We start from the raw sequence: 22,876 nt of genomic DNA, 5'->3' as shown, positions 1-22,876 counted from the left end.
AAATATCTTGAATATCCAAATAATTTTTAAAATTCAGTAAGAAAACAGATATTGTCTGGGCACAGTGGCTCACGCCTACATTCTCAGCCCTTTGGGAGGCCGAGGCAGGTGGATCACCTGAGGCTGGGAGTTAGAGATCAGCCTCAGCAACATGCAGAAACCCCGTCTCTACTAAATATACAAAATTAGTTGGGTATGGTGGCGCATGCCTGTAGTCCTAGCTACTCTGGAGGCTGAGGCAACATAATTGCTTGAACCCAGGAGGCAGAGGTTGTGGTAAGCCGAGATCGTGCCATTGCACGCCAGCCTGGGCAACAAGAGCAAAACTCCGTCTCAAAAAAAAAAAAAAAAGAAAGAAAGAAAACAAATATTGAAATTAACAAAATACTTTTTATTGATACATAATAATGTACATATATATGGAGTACATGTGATATTCCAATACATGCATACAGTGTGTAATGATCAAATCAGGGTAATTAGGATATCTACCACTTCAAACATTTCTTTCCTTCTGTTGAGAACATTCCAAACCTTCTCTTCTATTTTGAAAGAAATACTAAATTACTGTTAACTATAGCCACAATGCAGTGCTGTCAAACACTAGAACTTATTCCTTCTAATTGTATTTTTTTTTGTTTTAAGACAGCGTCTAGCTCTGTCGCCCAGGCTGGAGTGCAGTGGCACTCTCTCGGCTCACTACAACCTCTGCCTCCTGAGTTCAAGTGATTCTCCTGCCTCAGCCTCCCAAGTAGCTGGGACTACAGTCACGTACCACCACGCCTGGCTAATTTTTGTATTTTTAGTAGAGACGGGGTTTCACTACATTAGACAGGCTGGTCTCGAACTCTTGACCCCATGATCTGTCAGCTTCGGCCTCCCAAAATGCTGGGATTAGAGGCATAAGCCACTGGGCCCGGCCTCTAACTGTATTTTTATACCCATTAACCAATCTGTCTTCATACCTTTTGCCCCCACTATCCTTCCCAGCCTCTGGTAACCATTGTTCTACTCTCTACCTTCTTGAGATCAACTTTTTTTAGATCCCACATGAGTGAGAACATACAATATGTGTCTGTGCTTGGCTTATTTCACTGAACATAATGTTCTCCAGTTACATCCATGTTGCTGCAAATGATAGGATCATTCTTTTTTATGGCTGAATAATATTCCATTGTATATATAACCACATTTTCTTTATCCATTCATCTGCTGATGGATTCAGGCTTTTCCATATCACGGAAACTGTAAATAGTACTGTAATAAACACTGGAATGCAGATATCTCTTCAATACATTCATTTCCTTTTAGTTTATACCTTACAGTGAAATTGCTGGATCATATGGCAGATCTATTTTTATTCTTTTGAGGAACCTCCATACTGTTTTTTACAGAGGCTACATTAATTTATATTCCCAATTAAACTGTCCTACCATTCCCCTTTCTCTCTATCCTCACAAGCATCTTTTTTTTTTTTTTTTTTTTTGTCTTTTTGATGGCAATTTTAACTGGGGTGAGATGAAATCTCATTGTGGTTTTGATTTGCATTTCCCTGATTCACGATGTTGAATATTTTTTTCATGAACCTGTTGGCCACCTGCACATCTTCTTTTGTGAAATTCCTATTCAGACCATTTGCCCATTTTAAAAATCAGATTATTTGGCTCTTTGCTATTGTTTCAGCTCCTTATATATTCTTGTTATTAATTCCTTGTCAGATGGATATTTTGTGAATATTTTCTCTGATTCAATAGGTTGTCTCTTTGTTGGTTATTTCCTTTGCTGTACAGAAGCTTTTTAGTTTAATATAATTCCATCTGTCTATTTTTGCTTTTATTGCCTGTGCTTTTTTTTTTTTTTAAGAGATGGAGTCTCACTCTATCACCGAGGCTGGAGTGCAATGGCTCAATCTCGGCTCATTGCAAACTCCGCCTCCTGGGTTCACGCCATTCTCCTGCCTCAGCCTCCCAAGTAGCTGGGACTACAGGCGCCCGCCACCATGCCCAGCTAATTTTTTTTTTTTTTTTTTTTTTTTTTGAGACGGAGTCTCGCTGTGTCGCCCAGGCTAGAGTACAGTGGCCGGATCTCAGCTCACTGCAAGCCCCACCTCCCGGGTTTACGCCATTCTCCTGACTCAGCCTCCCGAGTAGCTGGGACTACAGGCGCCCGCCACCTCGCCCGGCTAGTTTTTTGTATTTTTTAGTAGAGACGGGGTTTCACCATGTTAGCCAGGATGGTCTCGATCTCCTGACCTCGTGATCCGCCCGTCTCGGCCTCCCAAAGTGCTGGGATTACAGGCTTGAGCCACCGCGCCCGGCCAATTTTTGTATTTTTAGTAGAGACGGGGTTTCACTGTGTTAGCCAGGATGGTCTCGATCTCCTGACCTCGTGATCTGCCTGCCTCAGTCTCCCAAAGTGCCAGGATTACAGGCGTGAGTCACCGCACCTGACTGCCTGTGCTTTTAAGTTTTTACCCCAAAAAAACTTTGCCCAGAACAGTGTCCTGAAGCATTTCCACAATGTTTTTGCCTAGTAGTTTCATGGTTTCAGGTCTTACATTTAAGTATTTAATCCATAAAATGAGAAAGAGATTTGAAAGGATACTTCAGTCCAGGCATAGTGGCTCACACCCATAAGCCTGGCACTTTGGGAGACCAAGGCAGGAGGATTACTTGAGCCCAGGAATTAAAGACCAGCCTGGAAAACATATTGAGATCTTGTCGCTACAAAAATATAAACAAAATTAGGTGGGCATGGTGGCATGTGCCTGTGGTCTCAACTACTCAGGAGGTTGAGATGGAGGATCACTTGAGTCTGGGAGGTCAAGGCTGCAGTAAGCCAAGGTCACACCACTGCATTCAGCCTGGGTAACAGAGCAAGACCGTGTCTCAACAAAAAAACAAACAAGGCAAAAAGAAAAATGATATGGATACTTCACCAAAGAAAATACGCAGATGGAAAATAAACACAGGAAAACATGTTCAATATTATTAGACATTAGGGAAATGCAAAATTAAAATCAAAGGTGATATCACTACACACGTAAAATAAAAAATAACTGACAATACCAAGTACTAGAATTCTCATTGCTAGTGAGAATGCAAAATGGCACAGCCACTGTGGAAAAGAGCTTGGCAGGTTTCTACAAAGGAGAACAGTTGGGCCAGGTGCAGTGGCTCATGCCTGTAATCCCAGCACTTTGAGAGGCTGAGAAGGGCAAACTGCTTGAGCCGGGGAGTTCGATACCTGCCTGAGCAACACAGCAAAACCCTGTCTCTAACAAAAATGAGAAAATTAGCCAGACATTGTGGTGCATGCCTGTAGTCCCAGCTACTCAGAAGCCTAAGGGAGGAGGACCACCTAAGTCCAGGAGGACAAGGCTGCAGTGAGCTGTGATCATACCTCTGTTCTCCAGCCTGGGCGATAGAGCAAGACCCTGTAGCAAAACAAAACAAAACAAAAGGAAAACATTTTCTTAGAAATCAAAACATACACTTACCATACAACCCAGCAATGCACAAGGTATTTACTCAAGAGAGTAAATAATTTTGACATCCATTAAAATCCTGTATGTGGCCAGGTGTGGTGGCACACACCCGTAATCCCAACACTTGGGGAAACTAAGGTGGGAGGGTCACTTGAGGCCAGGAGTTTAAAATCAGCCTGGACAATATGGCGAGACTCTATCTCTCACAAAAAATTAAAAAACTGAATGTGGTGGCGCATGCCTGTAGTCCTAGCTCCCCGGGAGGCAGAGGTAGGAGGATCACTTGAGCCCAGGAGGTTGAGGCTGCAGTGAGCCATGTTTGCACTACTGCACTCCAGCCTGAGTGACAGACTGAGACTCTGTCTCAAAAAAAACCCACCCACATGTCCTTAATTTGGTCAATGGATAAACTGTGATAATATCCATACAATGGAATACTATTTAATAATAAAAATAAACTATGGACACAAGGAATGATATGCATGAATGTCAAATTCAGTATGATAAGTGAAGGAATATTCCATTTATATGACATTCAGGAAAAACGCAACACTATACAAACAGAAAACAGTTCAGTGGTTGCCAAACGCTGGAACTGTGGAAAGAGGTTGACAACAAGGGGCAAAAGAAAATTTTGGAGGTGATGGAACTGTTCTATAACATGACAATAGTGGTGGTGGTTGGTGGTTACATGACTGTATCTGTTTATCAAAACTCAGAACTATACACCAAAAAATATGAATTTTACTGAAGGTAAATTATACTCCAATTAAAAAACTTAAGGTAAACACCAAAAGAATAGAAATGTAACAACTTTCAAACTAGCTGAGGAAAACACAGAATAAAGAAAACAATCTAACAGAAGACATAAAAGGAGCAGAAAAATGATAAAAATAAAAACAATAAGAAGGCAGGCCGGGCACGGTGGCTCAAGCCTGTAATCCCAGCACTTTGGGAGGCCGAGGTGGGTGGATCACCTGAGGTCAGGAGTGTGAGTCAACATGGTGAAACCCCATCTCTACTAAAAATACAAAAATTAGCTGGGTGTGGTGGTGCATGCTTGTAATCCCAGCTACTCAGGAGGCTGAGGCGGAAAATCGCTTGAATCCAGAAGGCAGAGGTTGCAGTGAGCCAAGATCGCACCACTGCACTACAGCCTGGGTGACAGAGTGAGACTCCATCTCAAACAAACAAACAAATAAATAAAATCATGGCTCTTAGTTGCACCAATTCAATAAGGTGCCTATTTCCTCCAGTAAAATTTAAGTAACAGTGCTGGCAAATGGACCTAGTATAATTTTCAAAGGTGTTGTAAAAATGTGATGACAGACATTAGATTAGGTAAACTGAAATGAGGACAAAGTGTACTTTCAGTTGACTTTGAAACTTCAAAAGAAATGAATCAGTAAGAAAAGAAGAAAGACTGATTGGTTATGAACTGAAAAGGTCAAGGTTGAACAGAAAATGAACAAGAATGAATTTCAGAGATAGTAATCCTCTATTTCCCACCAGGTACAGATGTATAAACACAGAATTGAAGACTTCGCTGAAAATAAATTAAAACCTATTTTGTAAGACTTTAAAATTTTTTTAAAGATATCAATGAAAAATGTACTTCTACATCTACAATGTTATCTAAACCTCAAAACAGTAATTTTTTGATAGAGTATTATCTATTTGACAATGATGAAACTGAGACATGAAGATTAAGGCATAAATATCATACCCAACAGCAGACCCAGAACTAAAACATAAATTCTGCTAATCTCCATTCCTACTTTTCTGTCAACTTAAGTGGAAAGAGGAAGTAAAATCAGTCCCTCAATTCAAAACCCACTTATGTATAAAATCCACATATAAACGGCCTTTCTATAAGAGTGGTTTGCTGCTACAATAACGAACAAACTTCTCAGGTCTCACGTAAATAACAAGTTCATCTAATGCATTCTAAATAGTTTCATTTACAAAATCAAATAAAGAAAAACTTAAAAATATCACCTACACCTACTATATTTATCTTTGTGATAGCTTCAACATAGCGCTGCAGTTAAGTACTGCTTTTCCTTTTGCTATAACTCTACTAACATAGCACGTAATTTTTACATTTTTTGAATATTACAAACTGATATTCTAAGGCTTATGTATCAGTTTATTTTTTAATTCATTTTTTTTTTAATTTCAAACTTGCTCTTCCTTGTATGTGCTATTTTTTGTTTGTTTGTTTCTGAGACAGAGTCTCGCTCTGTCGCCCAGGCTGGAGTGCAGTGGCACAATCTCGGCTCACGGCACACGCCGCCTCCCCGGTTTCCGCCATTCTTCTGCTGCCTCAGCCTCCCGAGTAGCTGGGACTACAAGCGCCCGCCACCACGCCCAGCTAATTTTTTGGTATTTTTAGTAGAGATGGGGTTTCACCGTGTTAGCCAGATGGTCTCGATCTCCTGACCTCGTGATCTGCCCACCTTGGCCTCCCAAAGTGCTGGGATTACAGGCGTGAGCCACCGCGCCCGGTTGTATGTGCTATTGAACACCGCAAGTGGCAAAACTCCTTTCAGCCAGAAGTTGGGACGAATTCTGAAAAACACTGCTCAGAAAACCCCAACAACTAAAGTATTCCATTAAATATGTGTCAGTGCTAATTCATAACTCTAAGTACTACCCTCAACTTCTGAAGCCAACATACTATAAATTTACAGTAACGTTATCATAACTAGGCAAAGAAAAAAAATTCCAGTGACTGAACACCCAAAAGATAACCAAGACACCTGTAAAACACAAGCAAATGTGATGAGATACTTAACACTGTACAAGCATTCCAACACAACTATTCTCAAATATTTTATCAAAAAGTCAAGAACTTGAGGAAAAAAAAATAACTGCTAAAGTACATCTGTTACACAGATTTCTTCACCTAACAGTAAAGTAGAAAGTAGGATTGATCTAGGATACTCATACAATTCCTACAACTGCATGTCTTAATTATAATAAAAAGATGATGTATAATAGGTTATTTTTCCTACAGAAAAGCTTATTAAAATGTTTAATCAAATGGAAAAATATTAAATAAGATCTATATTATAAAGTTTAGACTGGATATTAATAATTGAGACCTTTAATAATTTGGTAAATTATATTAATGGCATCTAGTCCTTCAGAAAATTCCTAAGGTTTTCATTCTTCCTTTGCTTAGGAAATTGGGTAACCATAGTCACAAGCAGGCAGAAGCAGCTCAGAGGTGGAGATTAGCAAGGGCAGCACAAATTCCCGTGTGCTAATGTACAAAGAACAGCTCCTGATCCTAAAGAACTCCACTGTCCAAGAAAATAATAAATTTGGAAAAAATGTCTTTTACATTATACATTAAGATATGTTCGGGCCAGGCGTGGTGGCTCATGCCTGTAATCCCAGCATTTTGGGAGGATCACCTGAGGTCAGGAGTTCAAGACCAGCCTGACCAACATGGAGAAGCCCCGTCTCTACTAAAAACACAAAAAAATTAGCCGAGCCTGGTGGCGCATGCCTGTGATCCCAGCTCCTGGGGAGGCTGAGACAGGAGAATCGTCTGAACCCAGGAGGCAGAGGGTGCAGTGAGCCTAGATTGTGCCATTGCACTCCAGTCTGGGCGACAATAACGAAACTTTGTTTCAGAAATAAATAAATAAATAAATAATAAAAAAGATATGTTCAAAGCTGGTAATCCCAGCAGTATGGGAGGCGAAGGCGGATGGATCACCTGAGGTCAGGAGTTCCAGACCAGCCTGACCAACATGGGGAAACCTCGTCTCTACTAAAAATACAAAAAAATTAGCCGAGCGTGGTGGTGCATGCCTGTAATTCCAGCTACTAGGGAGGCTGAGGCAGGAGAATTGTTTGAACCCAGGAGGCAGAGGTTGCAGTGAGCGAAGATTGCACCACTGCACTCCAGCCTAGGCAACAAGAGTGAAACTCCGGTCTCAGGAAAAAAAAAAAAGTATGTTCATACCATATTATCCACTTCTTTTACTTTCCAGAATAAAGGACACAATCATAAAAAAGGACCAAAAAGAAAAAAGCCATATATATTAAGGAGACACTATCCCAAGTACTGTGATTTGAGCTTTACAAATTAATTGAATATATTATCACATACATTCCAAAACTATGCACAACTTTTATGCATCAATAAGTAACAAAATAAAGACAAAGATTTATGTGGCAGAGTGTTTACCAGTGAGTTTTTATAGTTTGAAAAAAACAAACAAAATGTTCAAAATGGGAAAAAGGTTAAATATATTTCACCGCCACCATGAAATCAAAAGCTATGAAATCTTTAAAGAAGCCATTTTTAGGAATAATTTAATGACATAGAAATACATTTATTTACTTTTTTTGAGGAAAAGAACACATATAAAATTACATATAGCTTAATCCCCATTAATTTTATAATCAGGAAAAAAACATTTTTAAGAAAGATGATTAGCATTGTGTGAATGACAAACTTGGCTGACCACACTAATCTACATTCTAGATCTGGACTGCCAGGAACTAAACAAAAGAGAATAAAGTGGGAAAATTTTATCACTTACCACGAAGGTCTAGGTGATTTCTAGATTAATTTTCAGTCAGCCTCATATATTCCAATTTTTTTTTTTAATAAAAAGTGAGGCAGGAGTGTCATCCTTTTAGACATTACGTGTGCCATTCCGACAGCAGCTGAGACTTAACAGCACTAACGAATATTTAAATCTACTCCACATTTCCATTATCTTCATCTAAACAATAAAGGTAAGTCTACATTTTAATTCATTGAGGATGAGTTCAAGGTAATCCTGGAATTTTTGAGAAGATACTCCAAAAATTAGGGAGGAAAAATTTATACTGTGTATGACGGAAATTAAAAGAAATAATCAGAGGAGATTTTTGTGGATCCTCCATAACCTAAGGTAAGGAAAAGACAGAAAAGAGAATCTGGAACCCAATTTTGCTATGTGACCTTGGATATGTTTCTTAGCTTCTTAGTATTAGTTCGTTCATCCATAAAACTTAACTAACAACTTAAAGAACTCTAAAAAGTATTAAACTGCCAGCACAATGTTTAGCACACAGTGGGGAACTCAAGAAACAGTAGTTATAAATACTATTTTAAACAATAATCCAGCTGGATAGTGTACAATCTCAATTGTATCAGCCCATCTGAAGTAAATCTCACATCTAAGTAACATTGGGTCTAAATCACTGAGTCCAAAATGATCACTACACTATTACACCATAGAACCAATTATACAAAACTGGAGTCAATGAATTTATTGGTAAGTTCTTGAATGAACACAGGTATAAAATTAGTGGGTTGAAAAGTCTTAATTTCAAACAGAGAATAAAAGGATGGAGAAAAAACAGACTTTCCTGTTATTTAAATAGCAAACCTAAATATTAAAAGAAGTAAAGAGGAAATCAAATGGGGGAAAAACAGCAACCATCCCACAATGGCATCTAGAGAGGATGAATAATTTACACCAGTCAGGGTCCGGTCTGGCAATGAAATTGGGAGGAAGAAGTTCTTATATAGGGCTGCTTAACTTGTGATTCCCACTCATCACTGCTTATCAAGAAAATGATGACCGCAACATACATACTAACTTTAAAGAAAGTACAGCATCATTATTACCGTACCGCTCTTTGTGCATATTAGTGTCAATGACATGTCTCAGGTTTTCAATGACAAAATTAAATGTTGCAAATCCTAACTGGCGGATTAAATCTCTATGATCCAAGTATTCCCAGCCCCTACATAATCTCATCAAAGCTGAATATTTAATAAAATTCTGAACTTTGTGTTTTAGAGCTGAAATGTGAGTTAAGTTTTACCTACCCAACAAGACTATACACTCTTCATGGTGGGGACCATTTTAAAAACTATATTACCACTTAAAGAGAACTTTTATAAACTCCACAATCCCGGACATTATGTTCTAACAGTATGTGTTAACGTATCCTCCCAGAATGTAAATACCGGTGTTCATCATGAAATCCTCAGTGTACCTTAACAAGTTTTCCTCTAATCAGGCAAGTAAAAGATGCTGGGTGGATGCAATCATGGCCATTAAAAAGAATGCTGGTATATATATTTTGCAAATTACCCAAGAAGGAAACATAACAGGAATGAATCAGCACAAATTCATCACCACTAAAATATATATGAATGTATTCGGTCAATGGTGGATTTCGCTTCATGTGCAGATTATAACATCTTTATGCTTCAAAATGAGTTTGGGATTGTGGGCGGAGGCCGGAAGGTTGACGAGTAAGGATGTGGAAAGCGGGTACTACCAGGGCTGGAGATTTCCCAGGGTTGTCACCGATTGAAAGTGACCTTATGTGCCTTAACAAAGTAAGTCATGAAGGCTTGGCACAGGAGCCTTAGAAGTAAGGAACCGAATACAATGCAACTGTGAACTGAACCCGCTAGAACAGGAGCACGTTTGCGGGAGAGGGTTTTGGGGTTTTTGTCTGTTTTCATCACTGCCACAACAAGGCAGGCGCTTTGAATGGAACGTGGAGGTCTACAACGTATTTAGCGATATGCATTCATCTTAGGAGACGAGTGCAATATTTATTGCCTAAAAATTTTATCGGAATAAACTACAGCGACGACACTACAAAATACTTCCACCATCTCAGGCGCCATTACCCAAGAGGAAAGTCTCATCAGAACGGAGAGCCCTGTGAAACCGCCTGTGCTCTTCTCGGCGAGAAGTTCTCCAGGACTCCCAGGCTCGCCCCGCGTTTCCCCGGCTCCCGCCCCAGCGCAAAGCGGGCCGAGAACCGCCAGCTGCGCCTCCGGGCCCAGCCTTGGCTGACTGAGGCCCCGGACCGTTACAAACAGCGGGTTTCCGAAGCGTGGGCCGAGAACAGCGAACGCAGGCGGCCCGCACTTACCGCGGCGCAGCTAGTCCCGCAGCCCACAGCCCACAGCCCGGGGCGGGCTAAGGGGCTTCGGGCGCAAGTGTGGGCTGCGGAAACAGGGGCATAAGTCTGGGCCAAGCACCGACCTGGGCGTCCCGCATTTCCCTCGCGCAACAGCGGTCCCTGGGCCGCGCAACTGTAAGAACGGGAACCGCCGCAGCACTCTCCCAGATCCCTTTTTGCCTCTTCCCGCCCGATTTGTCGCGCGCTCGCGCCCCTCCTCCAACCCCAAAGGACTCCTTCAGGCCTGGAAAACGCCCCTTCCCCGGCCCCTCCCTGTGCGCGTGAACTAGGCAGTTGTTAGATCTCGCGAGAGGTTCGCCCCCTAGTCGCTCCTCCCCCCAGCTAGTGAGTGCGCGAACGAGAAAGGAGGAGGGCGCTCCAGGCGACAGCACTGCAGACGCCATTATCCTCTGTTTCTCTGCTGCACCGACCTCGACGTCTTGCCTGTGTCCCACTTGTTCGCGGCCTATAGGTAATTGGAGTTATTGGAGCTTGGGTATTGCTGATTCGGGCACGGGTTTGGCCTCCCTGAAAGGCTGCGTTGACTTTTCCCAAGCCCGGGTTTTCTCGAGCCCTTAGTGGCCTCACAGCCCGAAGGGAGGCGCTGGCGGGAGGCGGGGTTGTCGCCTCCCCCGTCGCCTTGATTGACGTGGCCTCGGGCCAATTGCTTCGCCCTCGCACCATCGCCGAAGCCCTGGCAGCCAATAGGGCGCGACGGCGGGGAGGACGCGAGAAGGCGGGGGAGGGGAGCCTGCGCTCGTTTTCTGTCTAGCTCCGACAGGCTGAGGCGGCGCTGCTGCAGAGAGACGGCGGCCTCGCGCGGTGAGAAGCCGGGTTGGGGGAGCGGCTCGTGGAGGTGAGGGTCGGAGCCCAGTTTTTCCGCTTGAGGGAGGCATTCTGGGGGCCGCTTTGGTGTTTGGCCGCTTCTCCGAGTGGGAACGTTGCCCGGCGTCCCCTCCCCCACCTCCGCCATTTCCCTGAGCGTGTATCCGCAGTCCGCGTTGTGGTCCTAGAGACTTCGGGGATTCGTGAGGCATGTGCCTTTAGAATGAGCTGGAGCTATGTGGCACTAGGAACTAGGAACCTCGTGGAGGAAAGGAGCCCGGCTGGGGGAGAAGGTCGCGCCGCCGCTCTCTTTGTGTGAGCCCCGCCTCACCTTGGGTCTCCCGGCCCGGGGTCGGAGCTGGAGCGGCGGGGATGGAACAGTCAGGGCTGCCTCGGTGGCTTTGTCTCGGGCGATGGGGGGAGGATGCGGGGGATGAGACCTCGGGACCGCGTGGTGGGTGGGGGAGGGGGTCGGCGCTCGGCTCCGCCTAGTAGCACGTAGTCGCCATTACGCGGGCCGCCATTTCCTGTCGGATCCGGGTGAGGAGAGGTGGCGGCGCTTTTGCTATCGACTCTCGCTTTTTCCAGTCCTGTTACCGGGCTGTTTCCGATCCCGGTACCGGGAGGCGGGGAGGGGAGGGCGCGTTGGCGCTCGGCCAGTCGAGCACATACTTAGCGGATTTTCGGGGCCTGGGGACTAGTGACTGCAGGACCCGAAGGGTGAACGGCACGCGGCAGCGTTATTCTTACAGATAAGCCCTGCTGTTTTTGCTTAAACTTTCTTATCCAAATTTCTCACACCCCACCTCAGAAATTGAGTGCTGGGCCAGGAGAATGTCGTTTCAGTTAGTCGTTAGAAGAGCGATAAGTCCACCAACGGTATGGGAGAATGGGAGGCATAAAAGTGCCTCGATTGTTGGCTCTTTGCTGTCTAGCCAACCTTCTAGTAGAGGCCGCTTGTCAACTCCTAGTCCCGAGAAGAGGGAAGCTTAAAAAGGCTGTTTGCAGGCCTGTCGACCGTTCTGGCGCGTAGACACTTTAGTTTTCATATTACAGGCATAATTGTCGGGTTGTACTCTCTCAAGCCTAATTTAAAATAGTCCGCTAGTGACTGTTAGTTTTCAAGGGCTCCATTAGCTTCGCTGATTAGTAGACTGGTAGTGTGATAGTTTGGATCTGGTCCTGTATTAGATTTTTGGATTTATCCCTCCGGTAGATTGTTGATGGATGTGTTCGCAGTGGCCGTTGTATTTGTAAACTTTCGGGGTGTCACATAAGATCGATTCAAGCATGAGTCGAAAGAAATAGAAAAGCAATTAGAAGTTTTAATATAAAATTAGTTTTTCCAGTGAATAAGATGCATTGTAAGTTTTCATAAATGTATGCTTTGTGGATGACATTTATCTTTTCAGGCTTTTGTGAATGTGCCGTATAAAACAATTCATTGCTGTGTTGGGAGTTAATTCAGTGGCTAAAAGTTATTGTTCTAACTTAGCAAAAAATCAAACCAGGCTCCGTTGAATTTTGTATTTTTTAGGCAGTCATTTGAATTGTGAAACCCTAAAATGAGTCAAGTTTTAGAAGCAGCTAGTTTTTTGGGTTCAAATCAGTGTTGACTGTGATCAGAAACAAATATTCAGTAATAGGAATAAACAAAAGCAAAACTGATTTCTGTTGGTTCTTATAGGCTACTGCAGCACTGGGGTGTCAGTTGTTGGTCCGACCCAGAACGCTTCAGTTCTGCTCTGCAAGGATATATAATAACTGGTACGTTCTAGAAGCAGTGTGTTTTTTTTTGTTTTTTGGTTTTTTTACAGCTTGCTTTGCAATAAGACAAATGTACTAGCGTCTTTATTTTTCAACAGATTGGTGTGCCCATTTAATAAAAGAATATGGAAACTGAACAGCCAGAAGAAACCTTCCCTAACACTGAAACCAATGGTGAATTTGGTGAGAATAAATTTTAATTTTAACAGTATTTTTTTTATTCTGTTAATTATTGCCTAGAAGTGTGTGGTGAAATTTTGGTATTTCTGTTTAGGTAATTTTAATTCAGCGATTTATCAGTTACATTTTAGCTTTTTATTTATGAAGTTGAAGTAACTGATTTGCATATAAAAAATTTTCCTTGCATTTTGGGATTTCAAGTCCTTTGAAGTATTTTGTCACAGTATTTTGTGTTTGGTACGTTTTACTAGATGGAAGCATAAGGTTCAAGTCTATAGCAATGCCTTTGGCCTTTCTAAAACATGCCTAAGATTAGCAACAAGTCTCTTGAAACAGAATGGAGTTGCTTTGGAGACTTCGCTGCTTTCTTTGAAATCTGAACTGTTAATTTTTAGGTAAACGCCCTGCAGAAGATATGGAAGAGGAACAAGCATTTAAAAGATCTAGAAACACTGATGAGATGGTTGAATTACGCATTCTGCTTCAAAGCAAGGTATGCATTTTATTCTTGAAATTTTGAAGGGGGTTCATACTCAAGTGGAAATTAAGATAAGGTCTGGTTTGGCTTTCTCGAAAGTCAAAAGTTTTACAGATTGAAGAATATAAAACATTTGTTTGTGGTTCTTTCTAAACACACTTGAAGGCTCTGGTGGTTTTGTTACTCCACTTATAATTAAGATTAAAGCCTTTGCTGTAGTGAACCACCGCTACAGGTCAAGCTAGGAGGAGAGTGTGATTCTTAAAGTATTAATAGATTAAATCTTAATTATGTGTGGACTCCTTAGGAAACTGCTTAGTTGGCAGTTTATTGTTTTATCACGGGTCACAATATGAAGGTACCTACTAATACTAAATTAATTGATTTATTTTACCAAAAGGTGCTATAAAATCTGTGCTTAGTTTTATTTTATACTTGGTGTATTTCTCATGTTAAGTACTCCAAACTATTTAGTCCTCAAAGCACTTAGAATTATATTTTGATTTTTGATTTGTTTTTGGCCTGGTCGTTTTTACATCCCCAAGTAGATTTTTATTCTTATAACAAACAGGTTAGAGGATTTTTTAGCAAAATCTTAAGAGTATAGGTAGACATTAATTTTAGGGAAAGGCAAAATAATTTTTTGTCTTTGTATCTTCTCCAGAATGCTGGGGCAGTGATTGGAAAAGGAGGCAAGAATATTAAGGCTCTCCGTACAGACGTAAGTATTAAGATATTAAACTAGTACACGAGCAGCTTCAGTTTATATGTCTATAGAAATTTAAAGATTTACATCCTAGAAATCATTTCATAGTTTAGCTACAAGACATTTGTAACAATTTATTATTACAGAATTGATTTCAAAGTTATCCATTCCTGTTTTAACAAAAGCCCAGATTGAGCAGGGTTGGGGGGGTGGTTTCTATTAAACCTCTTCACATTCTAATAAGAGTCCACCAAACTATTCACTTCATCAAGCAAGATAACATCTTAATTAGAAATAGCAACAAAGTGTAAAAATCCTTGATTGCACCATCCTGTGTGTGAATCAATTACAGTATTACTGAAAACCATTGCAGGTGGCTGGTTAAATCCAGAAAAATTTTTTTTGTTTTCTTTCGGAAGAAAAATGTCCATCTGTTCTTTAATGGCTTGCACATGGAGCACAAAGAATTTAATGTTGAGGTTGCATGATTTAAATATGGGTAAAGAATAGAGTAGGCACTTAATCTTATAATTGGGAAACTGTTCGTCAATGCCTATGATTTGTTTGAGTCTTCATTTTACAGTGGGTTGACTCTTGTGATTAGACACATTAAATGTTGGCAGTGCCAGAAGTGAGCACGTTTATAGGACTTGGCTACACCAAAATTTCTAAATTTTTTTTCTCATAGTGTACACATTTCTTAATGTTTTTCTTGCTAAAAATGAGGCAAATAACTTTGTGTCGAGTACTTATTTGACAGTATTTCATTTCTCTCTTGGTCGCAGATCTTTGTATGTTCCTCTTGATTACTGTAAACTGAACTTGAAATTTTGTTTAAAATTTTACAAACTTGCCTGTTAGGATCTAGGAATGCGTTTTAAAACCTCCAGACAACCAAACCAGTCTTATTAGTTAGGGTTTTTGGTGGTGTGGGAATTTTTGTTTTGTCTTTTATAAAACCTCTCTCCTCTTAATCCAGATGTTCTGTATAATTATCTGGGTTATTTCCCCATTTCCTCAAGAATTTCAGTAAACTTTGAGTCAGGTTTTGTGTCTACCCTCATGAGCCAGCCTGCTACTGAAACATCGTTTGTTTTTCTTAAAAAAATAAAAACGGCTAGAACCATCATTTGAGGTCCTTAATGTTAAGCCACAGTCAGATTTAGAGAAGTCCATTATTGTGTTAGTCTTCAGAACAACTTAAGCTTGTTTCATTAATTGAGAGTATGAGTATAGTTTGTATTAAATTAAAATTTATTGCTTTTCCCCCTTTTCCCTCTCCTTGTTTTTTTGGCCATATATCTCCGTTGCCCATGTACTGGATCGACTTACCCCTGCGTTGCCCACCATGACGTTGGCCCATCCGCCCCTGAACGCCCATGTGAAAACCCTGGTTGGCTATGCCCAAAAATGTGCTCGTTGCCAAACGGGTACCATACTTGACAACTTCTGATTGAATGCCCATGCCCAATGCCAACATCCACGAACGCCAATGACCAATGCAGTACAATGCCAGTGTTTCAGTCCCAGACAGCAGTGGCCCCGAGCGGTATGTCCCAACAGTTTATGCCTCACTGCCTGATTAGAAAGAGAGAAATGTATTTTATTACCTGCCTTTTATATAATTAAATAGTATCCCCTTTAGACGGTGTATTGTTTTTCAAGTTTCTGTCTTATTTTCCCCATTAAGTCTTTTTGTCACTGAACTTTTACCGTGAGTTGCCCACCCAAACGATCCACTAATTTTATTTCGATGGAAGGAGCACAGCTTCAAGTGTTGCATATTTGCCGCATTGTAAATCAAATTGTTACCAAGATAGTCTCTCGCTCTGTCTTTGTGGCCCACCTTGCTTCCCAACATTGCCTGTTCATAATTTTTTCTGATGAAATGCTAACTCTGGTTCACTTTCCTTCACTTCTCATTTGTGTTGTCTTTGTTTTGTCTTGCATTTGTATTTGTTTTCTTGCAGAGCCCATTAGTGATCTAATTTCTAACTGGTATTCATAACCTTACTCCAGATACAATGTTCACCACTCGCATATTCCCCCACTTTGCCTAAGAGAAGGTGTGCCAGTTTTACCAATGTAACAGCGAGGGTATCCTTAACTTAGTGGTGGCGGGGAACATAAATATTCAACTCTGCTTCAGTTCTGGTCAGTTTATTGCCCACTTAATCTGAGCCCTTCCAAAAGCCCGTTCTCTCTGTCTCTCTGCAAGTCTCCTAATATTGTTATCATGTCTGTATTGGGTATAAAACAAAATGCATGTGAGAAATCTATAAATAGGCTACTTTAAATGGGGAATATTAAATAATTGTATGTTACATCTCTGTAAAAGTTTGTATGACTTTGGTAACAAACACAAAACTCATTTTTCTTTTCCGCCTTTTTTGTATTATCTGGTATTTGTGGTGTTTGACAGCATATTGAGTATCAGTGCTGATATTGAAACAATTGGAGAAATTCTGAAGAAAATCATCCCTACCTTGGAAGAGGTAGGCTCATTATTTTTTTTTAAATATATTTGACAACATGAGGGGGGAATGTTTAAAGTGCATTGTATTGGGGTATGATGGGGGAGGTGGAGAGACAATGGATATAACAGTTTGCAGGAGTATCTCAATGTGCTACGTAATTTTGTACATACATAATTTGTTTTTTTAAACAAACAGGCTGACCACTCCTGGAGTAAATGTGAACTTATCTGTGGTCATGTGCTTTCATGGATTTAGTGTGTATTTTATGGGCTTTAGTTTTAGAAAAGAGATTTTTTAAATTAGAGTATTTATGGGAATGTGTTGAAAAGGAGAATTATTTAGATTTAGGATTTTACGACTCTACGTAATTCACTTAGGTATATAGAGAAAAGTATTTTATGTTTTATATCATCTTAATGTTGAGTAAAGCAGTTTCTCACTTAGTAATATAGGTTTAAAATACGTTGTAGTAGCTTTACCAATATATGCGACAATAGCCTGATCACGCTAGACACTTAACCTATTACTCTTATTTTTCTACTTTCAGGGCCTGCAGTTGCCATCACCCACTGCAACCAGCCAGCTCCCGCTCGAATCTGATGCTGTGGAATGCTTAAATGTATGTCATAGTGCCATTGAACCCCACTGAAGTATGGAGCCTGGCCCATAGGATCGATTATATTTTTAACATAGTGTGCTTTTCCCATCTCTATAGAAAAAGGCTTAAAAACATGATACATGAATGGTCTTACAACTCACTGTTGACCCTGCTCCATGCTGCAGTGGGAATTAACTACATTTGCAAAGTGCTTTGCAGTCATTTTTATTATGGTGTTATTTGAATGTTAATAATAATTTTGTGGTAACAGCGACATGCTAAATGGCTGCAGTGTGGGTATGGTGTTGCAGGACCTGAAAATAAAATAGTTTTTTAAGGTGGTGCAGAATGTCCTTTTTGGGCCTGGCTATTGAGGATAATAAGCACATAACTGGTAAAGTTATTGAAATATAAATTCAGGTTGCTCACTGCAACAGTATATTATTGTTATGCTTATAGCAGATAAGTGTGTTTTGGGGAATTGTTGATTTGAGACTAAAATTTTATAACTCTCCCTCCACAGTACCAACACTATAAAGGAAGTGACTTTGACTGCGAGTTGAGGCTGTTGATTCATCAGAGTCTAGCAGGAGGAATTATTGGGGTCAAAGGTGCTAAAATCAAAGAACTTCGAGAGGTAAAAAAAAAAAAAAAAATTCTGCCATATTTCTTGCTGGAAAGTAAATTTTCATATAGACTTGTTTCTGTGAGCTTCTCTCACTTCCCTTCTGAGTTCCCTCCGAAGATTGCGTATCACAAACGACAAAAAATGTCTGGCATTGCTATTATATTTTGTCAAAATTTTTATACCATTGCAAAGTCGTGTGATAATTAATGAAGTTTTTATATTATGGGGGGATAATTGTTGAATTCAAATGCAATTTTCACTGAACCTAGGAAACCTAATTTTCTTCTAATTATTTTTTTTTTATGATCTTACTACAGAACACTCAAACCACCATCAAGCTTTTCCAGGAATGCTGTCCTCATTCCACTGACAGAGTTGTTCTTATTGGAGGAAAACCCGATAGGGTTGTAGAGTGCATAAAGATCATCCTTGATCTTATATCTGAGGTACTTCTGAACACATTTGTTTGCATTTGGTTTTATGAAACAAAGTGATAACCTTTTGCAAAAGTAGCTTCAGATCATTTAGTGTAATAGTCTTTATTTGCCCTTTCCCTAGCAATTTTCTATCACCTGGCTTCAGCCATCACTTTAATTTAGAAATGGTTTTGAAAAAGTGGAGAGTGGTAATTTGTTGGTGGTATTTCTTTAGCCTTTGATCCTTCGAATGAATTTCCAATAGTGTTGCTTGTGTCTTTGTAACTACGCTGCAGGGCTTCCTATCTCGGGTGCCTCAGTATGGATTACAGGCTTGCCAAGATACTGATCTCTTCAGCCCTTGTTGTGAAATATGCATTGTAGTTTGTTATGTGTAAAATGGGAGGACTTTGTGGTTTCTTAAGATTTAAGTGTAAGAGCAAGCTGTTACTTCTCCCTGCACAGGCAATAGAACTCACTTGTGTTTAGCACTTGCCAAAAGTTTTGGAGTTCTTGGGAATCTTTACTTTGCTACTGTTAGTGTTGACATAATTCCTGTTTCTGTCTCTAGCACCTCCTGATGGGGGAATGACTTGTATTTTGTTGATGATGAGAGAAGGGTTGGTTTGAAGCGGGTCTCTTTTTCTTCAGTCTGTAAGTTTGTTCTATCTCTGTTTTTAGTCTCCCATCAAAGGACGTGCACAGCCTTATGATCCAAATTTTTACGATGAAACCTATGATTATGGTGGTTTTACAATGATGTTTGATGACCGCCGTGGACGCCCAGTGGGATTTCCAATGCGGGGAAGAGGTGGTTTTGACAGAATGCCTCCTGGTCGGGGTGGGCGTCCCATGCCTCCATCTAGAAGAGATTATGATGATATGAGCCCTCGTCGAGGACCACCTCCCCCTCCTCCTGGACGAGGCGGCCGGGGTGGTAGCAGAGCTCGGAATCTTCCTCTTCCTCCACCACCACCACCTAGAGGGGGGTAAGTTTTTGGTTTTTTTTTATCTATGAATTATTAACCTACAAGAGACTGCGCTTAGTGGTAGACAAGGTAGACTTTGATTTGATATGTGTGGCATGTAAACAAGTTTAGATTACAACAAGTACTGTGCTTGCAGAGACCTCATGGCCTATGACAGAAGAGGGAGACCTGGAGACCGTTACGACGGCATGGTAAGAACTTTGGTTTATTACCAGTGTTTTGTGTATGTGAGGGTTGTAACAATATAGTTCACGTTTTGTTGAAGGTTATAGTAATTAAAAAGCTTTTCTTACAAGTAAATTTTGTTTGAATTACTAGTTAAATCATTATTTCTGTTATTTGCTGCTGGAGGATTATGACTTTACTGAGCTTTGTTCCCCTCGATTACATAATTGCTTCCTATATATGTACCCTCTTTTGTTTTAATGTAACATGCAAATTAGGCATATAAAAACAGCTCTATAACAAAATACAATGTGGGTTCATGTTAATATTTTTATCGCTAACAGGTTGGTTTCAGTGCTGATGAAACTTGGGACTCTGCAATAGATACATGGAGCCCATCGGAATGGCAGATGGCTTATGAACCACAGGTTGAGTATCATGGTTGTTCGTGTGTATATCAGTGATAATTTAAGATGTTTACCTGCTCTCCAGTAAGTTTATTATTCCCCAGAGGATACTCACTGAAAATAGGATACAGGATGACTTTGGTTTCCTGAATAGAGGGATTTTATGAGTATTAAAATACTTGAATAGTGAAGCTGGGTGCAGTGGTACTCACTCAACCCCAACTACAAAAGAGTCTGAGGCAGGAGGATCACTTCAGCCCGAGAGTTTGAGACCAGCCTGGGCAACATAGCGAGACTCCATTTTTATTGAATGAATTTTTTATTTTAAGTACTGGTAGTAACTACAACGGCAAAGTAATTTTCTATTTTTTTCTTTCTGTTTTTAGGGTGGCTCCGGATATGGTAAGTTTTCTCCTTTGTGAAATCAAACATTAATTTCATACTTTTTAAATGAACTTACTGCTCATTATTTAAATCAGATTATTCCTATGCAGGGGGTCGTGGCTCATATGGTGATCTTGGTGGACCTATTATTACTACACAAGTAACTATTCCCAAAGATGTAAGTATCTTTAATACTATGAGGAGCACTTTATCACTTTTATGATTATTCCTCCTTTCTGTTTTTTTAATTCAGAAGGCTTTAACAAAAATACACATTTAGGAATGAGGTTATGTTCATAGGCTTTAGTGAGCTAGGTTTTCTGCTGTTTGAGCCTTGTTAAGTGATCAGTGCTGTTAATAAAAATAGTTAAGAGGGTGTTGAGCCCTTAATTAGCTAATTAAGGGAAACATTAGTGAGTGTGACATAAATGCATTGTAACTCAAACTTTGACAGGTTTAGGGATAGTTAAGAGTCTGAATGAATAAAATTAATACACTTCATGCTCCTTGAAAATACAGGTAGTAAATGTTAAAAGTATATCGTAAACACATACTTTTAAAAAATCTTTTCAGTTGGCTGGATCTATTATTGGCAAAGGTGGTCAGCGGATTAAACAAATCCGTCATGAGTCGGGAGCTTCGATCAAAATTGATGAGCCTTTAGAAGGATCCGAAGATCGGATCATTACCATTACAGGAACACAGGACCAGATACAGAATGCACAGTATTTGCTGCAGAACAGGTCAGTTTAAGTTTAGCTTTGTGTTAGCTTATACATACTAAAACCTTTAAAGAGCTTTTCTTCTCAATTGATTTTTTTCTTTTAGAAGCCATGGTGTCTCAACCTTTTGGGGACCTAACTTCTAAACATTCTAATAGTTTGCCTTGATTTTCTTCTGCTTTCTTACTAAAAACGAAGACATTCAATACTAATCTTGCTGGAAGAAGCCTTAACCAAGCAAACTTCTCATTTCTCTGGTGAAAACTGCTGCCAAAACCACTTGTTACAAAATTGTACAGAGCCTGTAGACAATATAGAAGATTCATTGGATGTTGGCCTAGTTCTGTGTGGAAGACTAGTGATTTTGTTGTTTTTAGATAACTAAATTGACAACAAATCACAGTCTGCCATATGGCACAGGCCATGCCTCTACAGGACAAATGATTGGTGCTGTAAAATGCAGCATTTCACACCTTACTAGCATTCTTTGTCTTTTCTACCAAATATTAACAACTTTCAATTCCGTTTTCTTAATTCTGTTCTACTAATGTCTGATTTACCGCTCATCATTTTTCTTGACATTTAACATTGCTTTAATTTGTAATTGCTTATGGTTTTTGAACTCTTCTAATTGTAATGGACATGTTTATCATTTTAATTTAGCATTGAAATTGTCTTGATGTTGATTAAGATGTTACGAGCAAAAATTCTAATTCGCACTTTTTTTTCTTTTCTTTTATAGTGTGAAGCAGTATGCAGATGTTGAAGGATTCTAATGCAAGATATTTTTTCTTTTTTATAGTGTGAAGCAGTATTCTGGAAAGTTTTTCTAAGACTAGTGAAGAACTGAAGGAGTCCTGCATCTTTTTTTTTTTATCTGCTTCTGTTTAAAAAGCCAACATTCCTCTGCTTCATAGGTGTTCTGCATTTGAGGTGTAGTGAAATCTTTGCTGTTCACCAGATGTAATGTTTTAGTTCCTTACAAACAGGGTTGGGGGGGGGAAGGGCGTGCAAAAACTAACATTGAAATTTTGAAACAGCAGCAGAGTGAGTGGATTTTATTTTTTGTTATTGTTGGTGGTTTAAAAAAATTCCCCCCATGTAATTGTGAACACCTGCTTTGTGGTCACTGTAACATTTGGGGGGTGGGACAGGGAGGAAAAGTAACAATAGTCCACATGTCCCTGGCATCTGTTCAGAGCAGTGTGCAGAATGTAATGCTCTTTTGTAAGAAACGTTTTATGATTTTTAAAATAAATTTAGTGAACCTATTTTTGGTGGTCATTTTTTTTTTTAAGACAGTCATTTTAAAATGGTGGCTGAATTTCCCAACCCACCCCCAAACTAAACACTAAGTTTGATTTTCAGCTCCTCTGTTGGACATATAAGTGCATCTCTTGTTGGACATAGGCAAAATAACTTGGCAAACTTAGTTCTGGTGATTTCTTGATGGTTTGGAAGTCTATTGCTGGGAAGAAATTCCATCATACATATTCATGCTTATAATAAGCTGGGGATTTTTTGTTTTTGCAAATGCTTGCCCCTACTTTTCAACATTTTCTATGTTAGTAGTTGTGAAGAACTAAGGTGGGGAGCAGTACTACAAGTTGAGTAATGGTATTAGTATATACCAGAATTCTGATTGGCAGCAAGTTTTATTAATCGGAATAACACTTGGTTATGGAAGTGACTAATGCTGAAAAAA

At 40.1% G+C, this 22,876-nt stretch overlaps 2 protein-coding genes across 25 annotated transcripts in view; one reads left to right on the top strand and one right to left on the bottom strand.

Annotated features, from left to right (window-relative positions):
• RMI1 (RecQ mediated genome instability 1) overlaps nt 1-11,402 on the bottom strand; it is a 640,651-nt gene extending 629,249 nt beyond the window's left edge. For 4 of the 10 annotated variants that reach the window (XM_065530754.1, XM_065530755.1, XM_065530756.2 and 1 more), the window contains exons 1-2: nt 10,513-11,051; nt 3,403-3,436 (exon numbers count right to left, since the gene is read on the bottom strand). In XM_065530754.1, coding sequence (XP_065386826.1) covers nt 3,403-3,436; nt 10,513-10,833 — 355 coding nt within the window. In that variant the 5' untranslated portion in view covers nt 10,834-11,051. Of the gene's footprint in view, nt 1-3,402; nt 3,437-10,399 lie in introns of all 10 variants that reach the window. The other 6 variants (XM_065530752.2, XM_065530751.2, XM_065530753.2 and 3 more) reach the window with 4 other exon arrangements.
• HNRNPK (heterogeneous nuclear ribonucleoprotein K) lies at nt 10,789-22,442 on the top strand. 15 transcript variants are annotated; one of them, XM_074017730.1, is made up of 17 exons: nt 10,789-10,901; nt 12,942-13,021; nt 13,120-13,204; nt 13,597-13,694; nt 14,344-14,400; nt 15,891-15,934; nt 16,808-16,880; nt 17,410-17,481; nt 17,984-18,097; nt 18,406-18,534; nt 19,186-19,493; nt 19,630-19,684; nt 20,003-20,086; nt 20,452-20,467; nt 20,560-20,627; nt 21,023-21,192; nt 21,974-22,442. In XM_074017730.1, the coding sequence occupies exons 3-17, from the start codon at nt 13,147-13,149 to the stop codon at nt 22,002-22,004; spliced, it is 1,377 nt and encodes a 458-aa protein (XP_073873831.1). In that variant the 5' UTR covers nt 10,789-10,901; nt 12,942-13,021; nt 13,120-13,146; the 3' UTR covers nt 22,005-22,442. The 15 variants fall into 15 exon arrangements, with proteins under 15 accessions (XP_073873831.1, XP_065386831.1, XP_065386830.1 ...); XM_065530759.1 differs by having other exon boundaries at nt 21,914-22,442; XM_065530758.1 differs by having other exon boundaries at nt 20,545-20,627.
• Nucleotides 22,443-22,876: the final 434 nt, after the last annotated feature.

Source organism: Macaca fascicularis, chromosome 15 (genome assembly GCF_037993035.2).
Source record: "Macaca fascicularis isolate 582-1 chromosome 15, T2T-MFA8v1.1".
In the NCBI taxonomy this organism is placed as follows: Eukaryota; Metazoa; Chordata; class Mammalia; order Primates; family Cercopithecidae; genus Macaca; species Macaca fascicularis.
The sequence above is the reverse complement of the archived record's forward strand: the minus strand, read 5'-3'. Positions and strand labels throughout refer to the sequence as shown.